The 14,042-nt window shown below is 49.9% G+C and overlaps 1 protein-coding gene across 1 annotated transcript in view; it reads left to right on the top strand.

The window, feature by feature from the left end:
- The window catches only part of GLB1L2 (galactosidase beta 1 like 2), a 39,212-nt gene that overhangs the window by 8,394 nt on the left and 16,776 nt on the right, over positions 1–14,042 (top strand). Inside the window, exons 2-5 of the mRNA XM_007185158.3 lie at positions 3,905–4,102; positions 6,088–6,156; positions 6,728–6,823; positions 8,918–9,026. Of these exons, the coding sequence (XP_007185220.2) occupies positions 3,981–4,102; positions 6,088–6,156; positions 6,728–6,823; positions 8,918–9,026 (396 nt within the window). The 5' untranslated portion in view covers positions 3,905–3,980. The remainder of the gene's footprint in view (positions 1–3,904; positions 4,103–6,087; positions 6,157–6,727; positions 6,824–8,917; positions 9,027–14,042) is intronic.

The following is a 14,042-nucleotide window of genomic DNA, read 5'->3' on the forward strand; positions in this document are numbered from 1 at the left end:
TGAAAACCATTCTCAGCTTGCAGGCTGCACACAGGCACGAGGCCACGGCTGGAGTTTGCGGACCCCTGGCTTCTGACCGCATCCCAGTGGACAGAGCTTTCACCGTGAAATTTACAAATTGGAGTAAGATGGCTTGGCACAAAGTCCAGCACATTAAATATAACCAGAAGCTGAATTAAACAGGAAAGAAGGGAAAGCTTGGGATTATTTCATATCAGGGGCATTAAAAAAAATCCACTGAAGTTATTCTAATTGCAAAGTGTGTTAAAATAAATTTATTTCAAGTAGCGAAATGATGCTTTTTTTTTTTCGCTTGTGAGAAACATCTTTTATAACAGGTCTTGTTAAGCCCCTCGCTATATGCCTCACAGAAGAACGTGCTGGACACAGCTGGTGAGGAACATCATGTCGCAGGCCCTTCTACTGCATTTCCCTGGTGTCTGATCCTCATGCAGACCTTGTGAGCAGTCAGGACAGGTGATGGCCCCGTGTTACAGGGGAAGATCATGCCCTTGGAGCCAGGGTCCCTAACCCATGGGGACGGCGCTACCGAGGGGAGGGCCAGGGCTCCCGTCCAGACCCTCCTCTCAAAGATCCTGCTTTTGTTTTCACTTCCCCACGTCTGTGGTCCTTTGGGAGAACTGTATTCTGAATTGTCATTTTAAGTGACTTGGAAGGTGGAACTTTTTGGAGAAAGAAACCAGTGCTAGGTTGCCAGGTTATTTATCCACAGACCATTCCTGCAATGCTGCAGCAGAGCTGGCGTCCGCAGCTGCGGCTGAGGGTGTCGGGTGCTGGGGCTGAGAAGGAGAGTAGGTGGAAACAGTTTCCTCTGTCCAGGACTGGCTCTAGACAAATTCCCAAGTGGCCAGTGATGTCTGTGGCACCTTCCGCCCTCTTGGCATCGTGCTGTCCTGTGTCTGGCCACCCGGGGCCCCCGGCCCTCCTGAAAAACTCAACCCCGGCCAGCGGCTCTCAGCCTTGCCCTGAGGATCTTTCTAGGACCAGTGCCTGTGCCCACCTCCAGAGGGAGTTCATCGGTCTGCGGTGCAGACTGGGCTTCACTTGTTTTTAAGAGTTTACCGGGGACTCAGGTACGCCGCCAGCTTTGAGAACCATCGTGGCTGCACGCAAACCCCCCTACCTCTGGTGTAGCTGAGTCTAGCTGGGTGTCAGGGAGGCCACAGTGGAGACTGCACGTGCTCTGGCCGCTCCCACATCTGCATCCGCTTGGGCCCCACGCTGGTACATTGCACTGGTCAGCGTGCTTGTCCTCCGTCTCCGTGACCACAGCTGCCTGAGGCCAGCCCATTGCTCCTGTCTGGAGCTACGCTTCTCAGCTTCTCAACCTGTTACTTGGTGAAATACAAGAAAAACAATTTGCTAGAAAAAGAAAATGGAGAGAAAAAATATACAAAATACTGCCCCAGCCTTTTTTTCTTTAGTTTTTGGCCGCACCCCGCGGCATGGGGGATCTTAGTTCTCCAACCAGGGATTGAACCCGCACCTCCTGCAGTGGAAGGCAGAGTCTTAACCATTGGACCGCTGGGGAAGTGCCCCCCTGAGCCTTTAAAAAAAAATGTTCTTTTTAATTAAAAAAACTTTATTGGAGTATAGTTGATTTACAATGTTGTGTTAGTTTCAGGTGTACAGCAAAGTGAATCAATTATACATATACATATATCCACTCTTTGTTTTTGATTCTTTTCTCATATAGGCCATTACAGAGGATTGAGTAGAGTTCCCTGTGCTATACAGCAGGTTCTCACTAGTTATCTATTTTATATACAGTAGTGTGTATATGTCCATCCCAATCTTCCAGTTTATCCCTCCCCCCGTTATCCCCTGGTAACCATAAGTTTGTTTTCTACATCCGTGACTTTACTTCTGCTTTGTAAATAAGTTCATTTGTACCCTTTTTTTAAGATTCTGCATATAAGCAATATCATATGATATTTGTCTTTCTGTGTCTGACTTACTTCACTCAGTATGATAATCTCTAGGTCCATCCATGTTGCTGTAAGTGGCATTATTTCATTCCTTTTTACGACTAAGTAGTATTCCATTTATGTATGTACCACATCTTCTTTATCCATTCATCTGTCGGACATTTAGGTTGCTTCCATGTCCTGGCTATTGTAAATAGGGCTATGATGAACATTGGGGTGCATGTACCTTTTTGAATTATGGTTTTCTCCAGGTATATGCCCAGGAGTGGGATTGCTGGGTCGTATGGTAGTTCTATTTTCAGTTTTTTAAGGAACCTCCATCCTGTTCTCCATAGTGGCTGTACCTGCCCCAGCCCTTGATGATTAGCTTCTGCAGACGTGCAGTCGCTCTCGTCACTGGGGAGGCATCTCAGTTTCTGTCCTGACCTCAGCGAGGACCAGGCGGTGACACCACCCTGGCCTGCACAGCTGAGGAGCACGGACTGGGGTGGGCCGTGCACACTCCCTCTCCCATGGACGGTCAGAGCTGAAGCCCTTGGCGTGTGGGCAGAGGAGAAGCCGGTGCTGGTGGCGGAGGTGGGGAGAGAGCCGGAGGAGGATGGCGCGCCCGCATGGTGCACGTGGCTGGCGAGGCTCGAGTGGTCCCTTTGAAGATTGTGCCTCAGCCCATGTCTGGTTCTCCCATGTCTCTTTCAATCAGCGTGTGGTTTTAGCTTTTGTTTCAACATGAATGGAAAGAACAGAAGCGATGCAGGGACCTTTTAATTTTAATTAATTAATTAATTAATTTTGGGGGCTGCGTTGGGTCTTTGTTGCTGCGCGCGGGCTTTCTCTAGTTGCGGCGAGCGAGAGCTACTCTTCGTTGAGGAGCGCGGGCTCCTCACTGCGGTGACTTCTCTTGTTGCGGAGCACGGGCTCTGGGCGCATGGGCTTCAGTAGTTGTGGGTCACGGGCTCTAGAGCGCAGGCTCAGTAGTTGTGGCGCACGGGCTTAGCTGCTCCGCGCCATGTGGGATCTTACTGGACCAGGGATCGAACCCGAGTCCCCTGCACTGGCAGGCGGATTCTTAACCACTGCGCCACCAGGGACGTCCAGGACCTTTTTAAAGCAGAGGAAGAGGTACCAACTGAAATTTGCTTTTGCCTCAACTCACTTTTGGTTTTCTGTCTCCAGCTTTCCTAAATTTCTCTGCTTCTCTCTGGGCTGTCAGGAGACGGGGTGGAGAAGACAGGGAGAGGTTCTCGGAGCCCCGAATCACGGGGGTCATGTGAGGGCCTCCCCCTGGCCAACCCACAAGACACCAAGAGGCGCTTTTTGGGGGCTCACACCTCCTGGCAGCCCTCCCGGGTGGGGGGCCCCCTGTCCTGCTCGGGTGCTCCTCGGCCAGCACTCCTTCTCCAGGTGTAACAATTAAGACCTGGAAATTCGGTCAATGAGCAGACACCGTTTCTAACCGGTACCTCTTTCCAGGTATCTGCACCTCCAGCCCGGTGGCTGTGACCGTGAGGTGGCTCGGAGGTACTGTGTCAGATAGCTGCTGCTTTGACGTGTGTCAGATAGCCTAGCCGCGCTGGCCATTGTAGGAACCCGCATCTGCCCCCGAGTCCCCCCAGCCCCGGCGCCTGAAGGCAGCTGCTCGGCCCCAGAAACCTCCTCCCTGTGCTGTGTGTGCCCTGACTTCCCTCCTGTGAGCACGGCCTCCATGTTGAAGGCCGAGTCTGTAGTGTTCCTGGCGGGCCGCATGGCTGGGGGTATGGGTGGCGCTGAGTCGGGCTGGCGCTGAGTCTGCGCGGCGCTGAGTCTGCGCGGCGCTGAGTCTGCGCTGCCCGGCACAGGCCCGCTCAGGAAGGGATGCCGGGGGCTGGAGGAGGAGGTGGGGAAGCCTGGCTCCGAGGCGCCCACTCAAGGCCCAGGCTGGCAAGGATGGGCACTGAGGCCGCCTGTGCTCCCTGCAGGGTGAACTGGCCCAGGCTGACCCCCTTGTGGCTGAGGCATCGGCGCTTGGGGCTGCAGGCCAAAGGGCAGAACTTCATGCTGGAGGACTCGGCCTTCTGGATCTTCGGGGGCTCTGTGCACTACTTCCGGGTGCCCCGGGAGTACTGGAGGGACCGGCTGCTGAAGATGAAGGCCTGCGGCCTGAACACCCTGACCACGTGAGTGCACCCCGACACCCTGGCCGCCACGACTCGTCACCAAGTGGGGCTCCTGGGCCTGCGTCCAGGCCTCTCCATCATGTCGGGAGGGTGAGCGCCGCTTGGTCCTCCCCCTGAGCAGCCTGGAGGAGCAGCTGCGGGCTGAGCTGTGTGAGGGAAGAGTCGCAGGAGCCCAGCCTCTGAACGGGGGCAGCCTCTCCGCCGCACACCGCCAGGGGGCCGAGGAGGGGGGGACTGGACGCAGGCTGGGGGCAGAGGAGCGACCCTGTCTGAAGGAATCCAGTGAGGGAGGCTGGTGTACACGCCGCAGGTGGTTAAGTAATCACAAATAGTCTTTTAACCAGTCCTCCGCCTCACGTCTGTACAGTAGGTGCGCGTAGACCTCTCCAGCGTAGCCGACGCGGTTTGCAACCTTCCTTTCTGGAATCATCTTCAGAGCTTTGGCTTCCCTCCTAGAACAAGCACAGGGTCAGCACGTGGTGGTCACTCAGTGCAGCGCTGACATGTGAATCAGTTAAAAGCGTGCTCAGTGGGGAAAAATCTTGGATCATTTTGTGGATTTATTTTTCAGAATTTCCAACGGATATTTGGATCCAAGTCTGTGAAATAAAGTGGGTGATCAGGCTGGGTTTTATTAAAATTTCAGGCAAAAATGTGTGATTACAAGTCAAGGACATGGATTTTCTTGGTGATGTATGAACTGCTTTGAAGACAGCTCTAAATACGGGGGTGTTCTGAGCTATGACAGCGTAGTTGAGCAAAGTATGTGATTTTCCAGTAAGATTACCTAATGGGATCCATTTATTTGCATGTGTAAGTTCTGATCTGGGGGTACGTGCTCATGTTATAGGGCTCCTGAAGCTTGCAGGAATATTGCAGGGGGAGCATTTTGCCTTTCGAGAGCAGGATAATCTACATAATCTCTTTAGTCTGAATCGGGAGCCGGCAAGCCCCTCCTTCACCTGGGCACCCTTTGCAGTCAGAGAGGCTCCCCCAGAAGCCGGGGGTTGGGGTCCAGGAGAGGGGCAGCCGGAATTAGTGTTAGCACGCGTGACTCTACATCAGGCCCTTTAATGAACTTACTTCATTTCCTTATCCTTTCTTCAGAGTAAGAACCTCTGTCCTGTTCCAAGGTTTGGAATTCTGGAGGCTTCATTAAAAATAAGACTGATGATTAGGGTTTCTTCTTACCCTACTTTTGTTACCGACCAGGGTTCTTGGACTCTTTAAGCAATAGAATTTGATAGGAGGCCAGATGAGGAGTTCAGGCGAGGCTTGACTGGGACTCGTTCTACAGCACAGGCAGCGAGAACAAGTAACAGGTGCCCTTGCTGCTCCCCGAGGGGGGCAGGCTGCTCCCTTAAATGGGGTGAGGGTGGAGGCAGGTCCAGGGGTCCGGCCGGAGGGGGGGCTTAGGTGGTCTGCCCGCCCCCTTGGTGATGTGTGTGCAGGGATCCTGCACAGGACCCTGCTTTTGCCCCCAACACCCCAGAAATGGCAGTTGGGTTTGTGGCCTTTTTGTATCTTGTGGTTGATAATTTGCCCCCTGCGCAGGCCTGCAGTTATTTTTAGTCCCTCATAGTTTCTTTGTATCTGTTGTTGGAGGAGACATTTGTCCAGGTGCAGGTCCTGCAGCAAAGGGCCCAGGTCCCAGCCTGTCCCACATTTCACTGATTTTCCTATAAAGTTACTTCTTTTTCTTTGATGAAGAGAGAGGATGACGGGGAGGGCTGGGGGAAGAGGAAGTCACCCAGATCTCCTGGGCCTTCTCTCCCTCCTTCCAGGGAGAGGACTTGCCCTGGCTTCTCCGAGGTCCCAGGTCTCTTCAGTTTGTTCTCGGTTCCAGCCCTGACACCACTAAGACAATGTACCAAAGAAATACATCTTCAACCATCGTGAGGGGTTTTAGGGACGAAGGTGCTCATTTGGGAGACAAGGTGGGATAAGTGGAGAACTCATGCCTGTAATTATCATTTCTACCACAGCTACGTTCCGTGGAACCTGCACGAGCCGGAAAGAGGCAGCTTCGACTTCTCTGGGAACCTGGACCTGGAGTAGGTGCTCCTGCGGCTGCGACCGGCCCGGGGCAGGGGGTGCGGGGGCTCCTGGGGTGGCTGGGGTCCCCAGGGGCACCTGGGCTCTGCCGTGAGAACAGAGAGAGCCTGGGGTCTGCAGCCTGTTCTCAGGACCCCAACGCTCTCCAGTCGTGACCCCCTTACTCCCGGGGGCCCGGGCCTGCCCGCCCTGAGCCCAGACCTGTTCGCGGCAGCCCAGAGGGGCCCCATCCCCCAGGTGGGCCCTGCCCTGCAGGGTGGTCCTGCCACCGCCGGGGTGGGGGGCCGGCAGGGTCAGGCTCCCCGTCGGGACCCCTGTGCCCCGTCTGAGGCCCGTTGTCCTCGTGCCCCCAGAGGGGCTGTGCAGATGTCCTAGGCTGGGGGCCACTGCTGTGACCCGGCTGGGCATTCCCTGCTGTGCTGGGGGGTCGCATCCCGCCCTCAGCGCCCCCAGCCCCCCGGGGGAGGGGAGGGTGGGCGAGGGGAGGGGGGGCAGCTCTGCCCTGCGGTGGTGCTGGGCCGTCCCCCCTCGGCTCCGAGGCCTGAGAGTTGGTGACACTGACCCCCCCAGGGCCTTCGTCCTGTTGGCCGCGGAGGTGGGGCTGTGGGTGATCCTGCGTCCGGGCCCCTACATCTGCAGTGAGATGGACCTCGGGGGCCTGCCCAGGTGAGCGGGGCCGGGGCCTCAGCTGTGTCCGGAGTGGAGCACCGCTGACGCTGTCGTCCAGTCTAAGGAGAACAGGGCCTGTCCTGTCTCCCCGCGCACGCGTTGTCCCAGGGAGCGCGGGTGGTGGTGGAGCGCTGAGGGCCGGTGCCGCTCCAACCCCCGAATCCCTGGTTCACCGATGAGATGTGGGTCTCAGTCGTGCAGCCAGGAGTGCGTGGCGGAGGGGAGGCGTCAGCTGCTTGTGCTTCTTTCCGGGAGGGAGCGGGGCCGGGGGCCTCAGCTATGGCCGGAGTGGTCCTGTGCGCTTGTGCAAAATGCAGAGCACCAGCGTAGGTTTGATTTTGCTGTTAACCTGTATTTTTCATTCTGTGCTGAAGTTCCTTTTCAGAATGAGTGGCACCCAAAGGGCGTCAGTGTAAGTGATGTCAAAGTTACTGTCGTCTTCAAATTCCACGTGGCTTCTCTGCGCAGGCGCGGGGCTGGCCCTCCTCACGTCCTCGGGCCTCTGCTGCGGGGCTGGCCCTCTGTCAGGTCACGTCTGCTCCGGATGGGCCTCACTTTCTGAAAAATGGGAGGAGTCAAACCCGTCCTTCTGTTTCTTAGGGATGTTACCAAGCATTTTTTAAAAGTGCGAGCATTTTGACAAAGTAGAAGAGAAACAAATTGTTTTAGTTCTGGCTTTCATCTTCAGATCTCAGGCCCTGATGAATTACCTTGGGGTGTGGTCTCCAGGGGATCAGTAGCGGGTGTGTGGTCAGGTCAGGAGCCGGGTGGGATCAGCTGCCACCACGGCCAGCCCTCGTCCTAGTGGTTACTACCACTGGTGTCCAGCAGAAGGGTTTTCTGTTGACAGGCACGGGGTCCTGTCCTCCCAGTCTCCGGCCCTTGGCTTCCCCTCCCCCAGCCCCACTGCCCCGGAGGGAAAGACGTGGTTTGCCTCCTCCGGCCCGCCTCGCTCTCATCTCCAGGGCGACCTGGGCCCTCCCTGGGCTAGGCCGGCCCCCTCCACTGCCTCGCCACCCAGGATCCCTTCTCTGTGGCCGGGCCATTCTGCTCGGCAGCGAGGGGCCCCCCACAAGGCTCACACAGCCACAGCGGCCTCGCCGCCCTGCGGATTAGAAACCCGTGTGTCAGCGATGTCCCCGGGCTCAGGCCCGGGACGAGGACGGATTAAGTCTGAGCTGAGAAGCAGCTCAGACCTCCCTTGCCCCACCCCTGTCCACTCAGGTCCGGTTGCGTGGGGGATGGGCTCGTGGGTGGGCACCCTGGGAGGCCGAGCTGGGTGCGCTGGAAGCAGGCAGAATCCCAGCGGGGACGGGAAACCTGAGCTGTCCACGTGGGATGGATGTGAGGTGTCAGACCAGAGGACACCGCGCTCTCCTTGTCCACGGGTACCTGACACAAACTTACAGTTTTCCGAGCCTGTTCACTTCTTGCAGATCAGGACGAGAGAAGCATCAGGCCTTTTGTAAGAAAGTATAAATGTTTCTCAGAATTTGGAATGAGAAGGGAGAAGACCTTGGCTGCAGTGCTGGAAGTCACGCTCTGTGTTTAGCTGGCGAGTGTGATCGCTACAGACAGGTTGCAGGAGCCCCTCCCCTGAGCTGAGCTCTGAATCCTGACGAGGCCGATGCAGTGGGGGGTTAGCTGGACCAGGCGGGGAGACCAGGGCTAGCTTCTCAGCTGCCGGTTCAGGCTTCTTTTTCTGGGCGACACTGGGAGGTGGCACCTGTGTCCTCTGGTCCCAGAGATTCCTGACCCCTTTGTCTTCATCCCGTTGTGATGAGATTGTAGTGTAAATGCTTGAAAAATGGGCCTTGGGTTCAATGAAAAGCTTTTCTCCCTCTGACTGGCAGCCAGACCTATAGCCATGAATCGGAACTAGAATGGCCACTGGTGCTGGTGTCCTCGGGTGGGAAGCAGGCCCAGATCCATGCCCACATCTGCCCCGAGTCCTGGCTGAGTGGACGTGGGGGGAGACTGGTCTCCACACTCATTCCTGGGCTCTCTGAAGCTGGTTCCTTTCACCCATCACCCTGCCCAGAGCAAACCCCCAGACAGTAAAACTAATCATCCCTCCCCTTTTCATTCCAGCTGGTTACTCCAAGACCCCGACATGAGGCTGAGAACAACGTACAAGGGCTTCACCGAAGCAGTGGACCTTTATTTTGACCACCTGATGGCCAGGGTGGTACCACTCCAGGTAAAAGCCAGCAGACCCTTCCTTGCTCTCTCCGTCCTCCCGCTGGTGGTAAAGAGTCCAGGTGAAGCTCTCAGACCAGGGCTCGCAGCCCTTTGCACACGGGACACCTGCCCCCCACCGCCTGGGACGTGCATTTGGAGGGCCTTGAATGGTGGTCTTTGCAGAGGTCTGTCTGGTGCAGTGTTGCCTTAGGTGGGATGCAGACGTTGCTGGCGCAGTGCCGGGGCTGCAGCACTTGATGCCTTGGTAACTGGAACACCCACCCGTCTGCGTCCCAGCAGCACAGTGGTCCAGCTCTGCTAGAGGGGAGCTTGTGTGGATAGACCCTTGCCTGTGAGACGGCAGGACTTCTTGTCATTATAGTTATCACTGATGACTTTCCAAAGTGCATCCTTCTGCTACCAAAAAGGTGCTGCACGGTACATGATTATTATTCAAAACATATGTCTTAAAATGCATTTTGGGGGGAAAGTGTCTTAACTTGGCATCTAATAATTGGAAGCAATGAAAAAGCAGGAATGGGAATAATTAACTCAATTGCTTCTGTAAGTGTGACACTGAGAAATTTGTACATCAGTAAAATATTAGTTCATCAATAAAAATTGTTTTTGAGTCAGTGGTTTGGGATATTCACAGCACACATAGATCAAAGGAACTGTTGGTCATTTGTAGGGTAGGCAGATAAAACTCAGGATACCCAGTTAAATGTGAACTTCAGATAAGCAAGGAATAATTTTTTTTAATTAACGTATATCCTAAATATTGCATGGGACATACTTATATTTAAAAATTCATCGCTTATTTAAAAATTATTCATTGTAAATTCAAGTAGTATAACTGGGTGTCTTGTATTTTTATTTACTAAATCTGGCAGCCCCAATCATGAAAGAAGCAAGAAGCTAGGAAAAGTATTAGCCTAGACTTTTACAAGGAAGATGGGATTACCGAGGTGATGCAGTGAGTTGTAGTAGGTTGGGGGGTGGGCGTGGGCGTGGAGGCTGTGTCAGGAATATGGCCCAGAAGCATTCTTAAGCATGGAAAGGGCATCCCCAATCCATTAAAAAAATTTTCTTTCTGGGTATAACATAATTATTTTATTTTTTTATTACAGTTAAATATACATAACATAAAATTTACCATTTTAAGCATTTTTAAGTGTCCAGTTCAGTGGCATTAAGTGCATTCACATTGTTGGGCAGCTGTCACCACCGTCATCTCCAGAACTGAAACTGTCCCCATTAACACATTATTGACTGGGGGATTTTTGCAGAAACTAACGCCTGTGGCCATAATATGTCTCCTGTCAAGAATGTGTTAAACACGAACTTCCATTCTCCCTTCTCCGTAGCCCCAGCACCCACCATTCTACTTTCTGTCTCTGTGAATTTGACTCCTCTAGGGACCTCATCTAAGTAGAATCATACAGTACTTGTCCTTGGGTGACTGGCTTATTTCACTGAGTGCAATGTCTTCAAGGTTTATCCATGTTGTGGCATAGGTCAGAATTTCTTTCCTTTTTAAGGCTGAGTGAGATTCCATTGCACGTGTATACTGTTTTGCTTTATCCGTTCATTAATCAGTGGCCGCTTAGGTGTTTTTGCTCATTGTGAATAAAGCTGCTCTAAGCGGGGTGTATGGATATCTGTTTCAGTCTGTTTTCACTTCCTTTGGATATATACCCAGAAGTGGTATTGCTGGATTACACGGTGATTCTGTGTTTAAGTTTTTGAGGAACAGCTATATGTTTTCCACAGTGCACCATCTTACATCCTCAGGGGCAATGCACAAAATTCCAGTTTCTTGACATCCTGGGCAACAGTTGTTTTTTTCTGTTTATTTTATAAAAGCCATCCTAATGGGTGTCAGGTGGTATCTCATTGTGGTTTTGATTTGTATTTCCTGATAATTAGTGATGTGGAGTATTTTTTCATGTGCTTACTGGCCATTTATATATCTTCTTTGGAGAATTATCTATTCAAATTCTTTGCCCATTTTTTATTGGGCTGTTTGTTTTTGTTGTTGTAGGAGTTCTTTATATCTTCAGTATCTGTCAGTATCTTGCCAGATGTATGATTTGCAAATATTTTCTTCCATTCTGAGGGCTGCCCTTTCACCCTTGTTGATTGTGTCCTTTCATGCACAGAACTTTTTAATGTTAAGTCCAGCGTATCTTGTTTTCCCTTTTGTTGCCTGTGCTTTTGGTTCCACCTCCCAGAAATCACTGCCAAATCCAGTGTCATGAAACTTCTCCCCTGTGTTTTCTTCTAAGAGTTTCAAGGTGTTAGCTCTTACATTTAGGTTTATGATGTCCTTTGAGTTAAGTTTTGTACATGGTGTAAAGTAAGGGCCCAGGTTCGTTTTCTGCACGTGAATATCCAGTTTTCTCACCACCATTTGTTGAAAAGATGACTGTCCTTTCCCCATTGAATGGTCTTGTCATCCTTGTAGAAAATCCTTTGGCCATACGTGTGAGAGTTTATTTCTGGGCCCTCTATTCTATTCCATTGGTCTGTATGTTTGTCTTTTTTTAAATAAATTTATTTATTTATTTATATTTTTGGCTGCGTTGGGTCTTTGTTGCTGCGCGTGGGCTTTCTCTAGTTGCGGTGAGCGGGGGCTACTCTTAGTTGCAGTGCATGGGCTTCTCATTGCGGTGGCTTCTCTTGTTGCAGAGCACAGGCTCTAGGTGCACGGGCTTCAGTAGTTGTGGCACTTGGGCTCAGTAGTTGTGGCTCATGGGCTCTAGAGCGCAGGCTCAGTAGTTGTGGCGCATGGGCTTAGTTGTTCCGTGGCATGTGGGATCTTCCTGGACCAGGGCTTGAACCTGTGTCCCCTGCATTGACAGGCGGATTCTTAAGAACTGCACCACCAGGGAAGTCCTGTATGTTTGTCTTGAGACCAGTACGACACTGTTTAGATTACCATAGCTGTGTAGTAAGTTTTGAAATCAGCGAGTGTGAGACCTCTAACTTTGTTCTTTTTTTCTCCAACATTGCTTTGGGTATTCAGAGCCTCTTGAGATTCCATGTGGATTTTAGGATGGCTTTTTCTGTTTCTTCAAAAACATTGGAGTTTTGACAGGGATTACATTGAATTTGTAGATCACTTTGGGTAGTATTGACATCTTAACAATATTAAGTCTTGCAGTCTATGGACCCAGGATATCTTTCCATTTATTGGCATCTTCTTTAATTTCTTTTGGCAACATTTTGTAGTTTTCAGTGTATAAGTATTTTGCCTCCTTGATTACATTTATTCCTAAATACTTAAATCTGTCTGATGCTATCATAAGTAGCATTCATTGGTAGTGTATAGAAACAACTGATTTTTTTGTGTGCATTGATTTTGTATCCTGCAGGTTTGCTGAATTTGTTTATTAGAACTAACAGGTTTTTTTTAATCCATTCTGAAAATCTGTTTTTGGTTGGGGAGTTTAATCCATTTACATTTAAAGTAATTACTGATAGGGAAGCACTTACTTTTCTTGTTTGTTTTCTGTGTGCCTTATAGCTTTTTTTCCTCCCTCATCTCCTCCATTACTTCCTTCCTTTGTATTTAGTTGATTTTTTAATGGCAAGTTTTGATTCCCTTTTTTTTGCCTTTTGTGTATAGTCTACAGATATTTTGGTTGTGGTTACCATGGGGATTATATACACTGTCCTGAAGTTAAGACATTCTATTTTATATTTATACCAACTTACCTTCAATCACATACAGAAACTCTACTTTTTTACAGCTCTGCCCTCTTTATATTATTGCTGTTACAAATTATATTTTTATATATCATGTACCAATTAATATAGATTCATAATTATTTTTATGCACTTGTTTTAAATCCTGTAAAAAATAAAAAGTGGAGTTATAAGCTAAAATTATAATAATAGTGGATTTATATTTTTTCACATATTTACTTTTACCAGAGAACTTTATATTTTCATTTGGCTTTGAGTTCTCATCTAGCATCCTTTCATTTCAACTTGAGGAACTCTGTGTAGCATTTCTTGTAAGGCAAGTCTAGTGGTAATGAATTCCCTCAGCTTTTATTTGTCTGAGAATGTCTTAGTTTCTCTTTTACTTTTGAAGGACAGTTTTGCTGGATATAGAACTCTAAGGTGATAGTTTTTTTCGTTCAGCTCTTTGAATATAGTATCCCACTTCCTCTGTCCTACAAGATTTCTGATGAGATATCTACTGATAGTCTTATTAGGGATGGTTAGCAGACATTTGGTCCTGTCCAAAATGTTCATAAGACATTTGGTCCACACTAACAGGGCTCTGATGTTTGGTTCTGTCCAAAACCATTTGGCATGGAGCAAATATGCTCATGGACATTTTGGATAGAACCAGATTTCAAGGACCTTTTGGCATGAACCAAATATCTTATGGACTGAATGTCTTATGGACATTTTGGACAGGACCAAATGTCCTGCAAGGTTGGGGATCCTTTGTTCATGTCTTGTTGCTTTTCTCTTGCTCCTTTTAAGAATCTCTCTTTGTCTTCTGACAGTTTGATAATGTGTACTGATGTGGGTCTCTGGTTTAATGCTACTTGGAATTCACTGAAGCTTCTTAGATTTGTATATCCATGTCTCCTCCATTATGTCTTCAAATAATCTCTCTGCCCCTTTCTTCTCCTTTTGGGGTTCCCATAATGAGTATATTTACTGATTTGCATAAGTCTTTCAGGCTCTGTTCACTTTTCTTCATTCTTTTTTCTTTTTGCCCATCAGACTCAGTAATTCAAAATGACCTGTCATCAAGTTTGCACACTCTTCTGCCTGTTCGAATCTGCTGTTGAACTCCTATGGTGAATTTTTCTATTTAGATAATGTACTTTTCAGCTCCAGAATTTCTGTATAGTTCTTTTTAAAAATCATTTCTGTCTCTTTATTGATATTCTCACTTTGTCCGTAAGTCTGTTTCCTGATTTCTGTCCATGTTTTTCTTTAGCTCTTTGAGCATATTTATGACAGTTGTTTTAAAGTCTTTGTCTACTAAGTTAAGCACATGTGTTTC

The sequence above is a fragment of the Balaenoptera acutorostrata genome, chromosome 9, assembly GCF_949987535.1.
Source record: "Balaenoptera acutorostrata chromosome 9, mBalAcu1.1, whole genome shotgun sequence".
In the NCBI taxonomy this organism is placed as follows: domain Eukaryota; kingdom Metazoa; phylum Chordata; class Mammalia; order Artiodactyla; family Balaenopteridae; genus Balaenoptera; species Balaenoptera acutorostrata.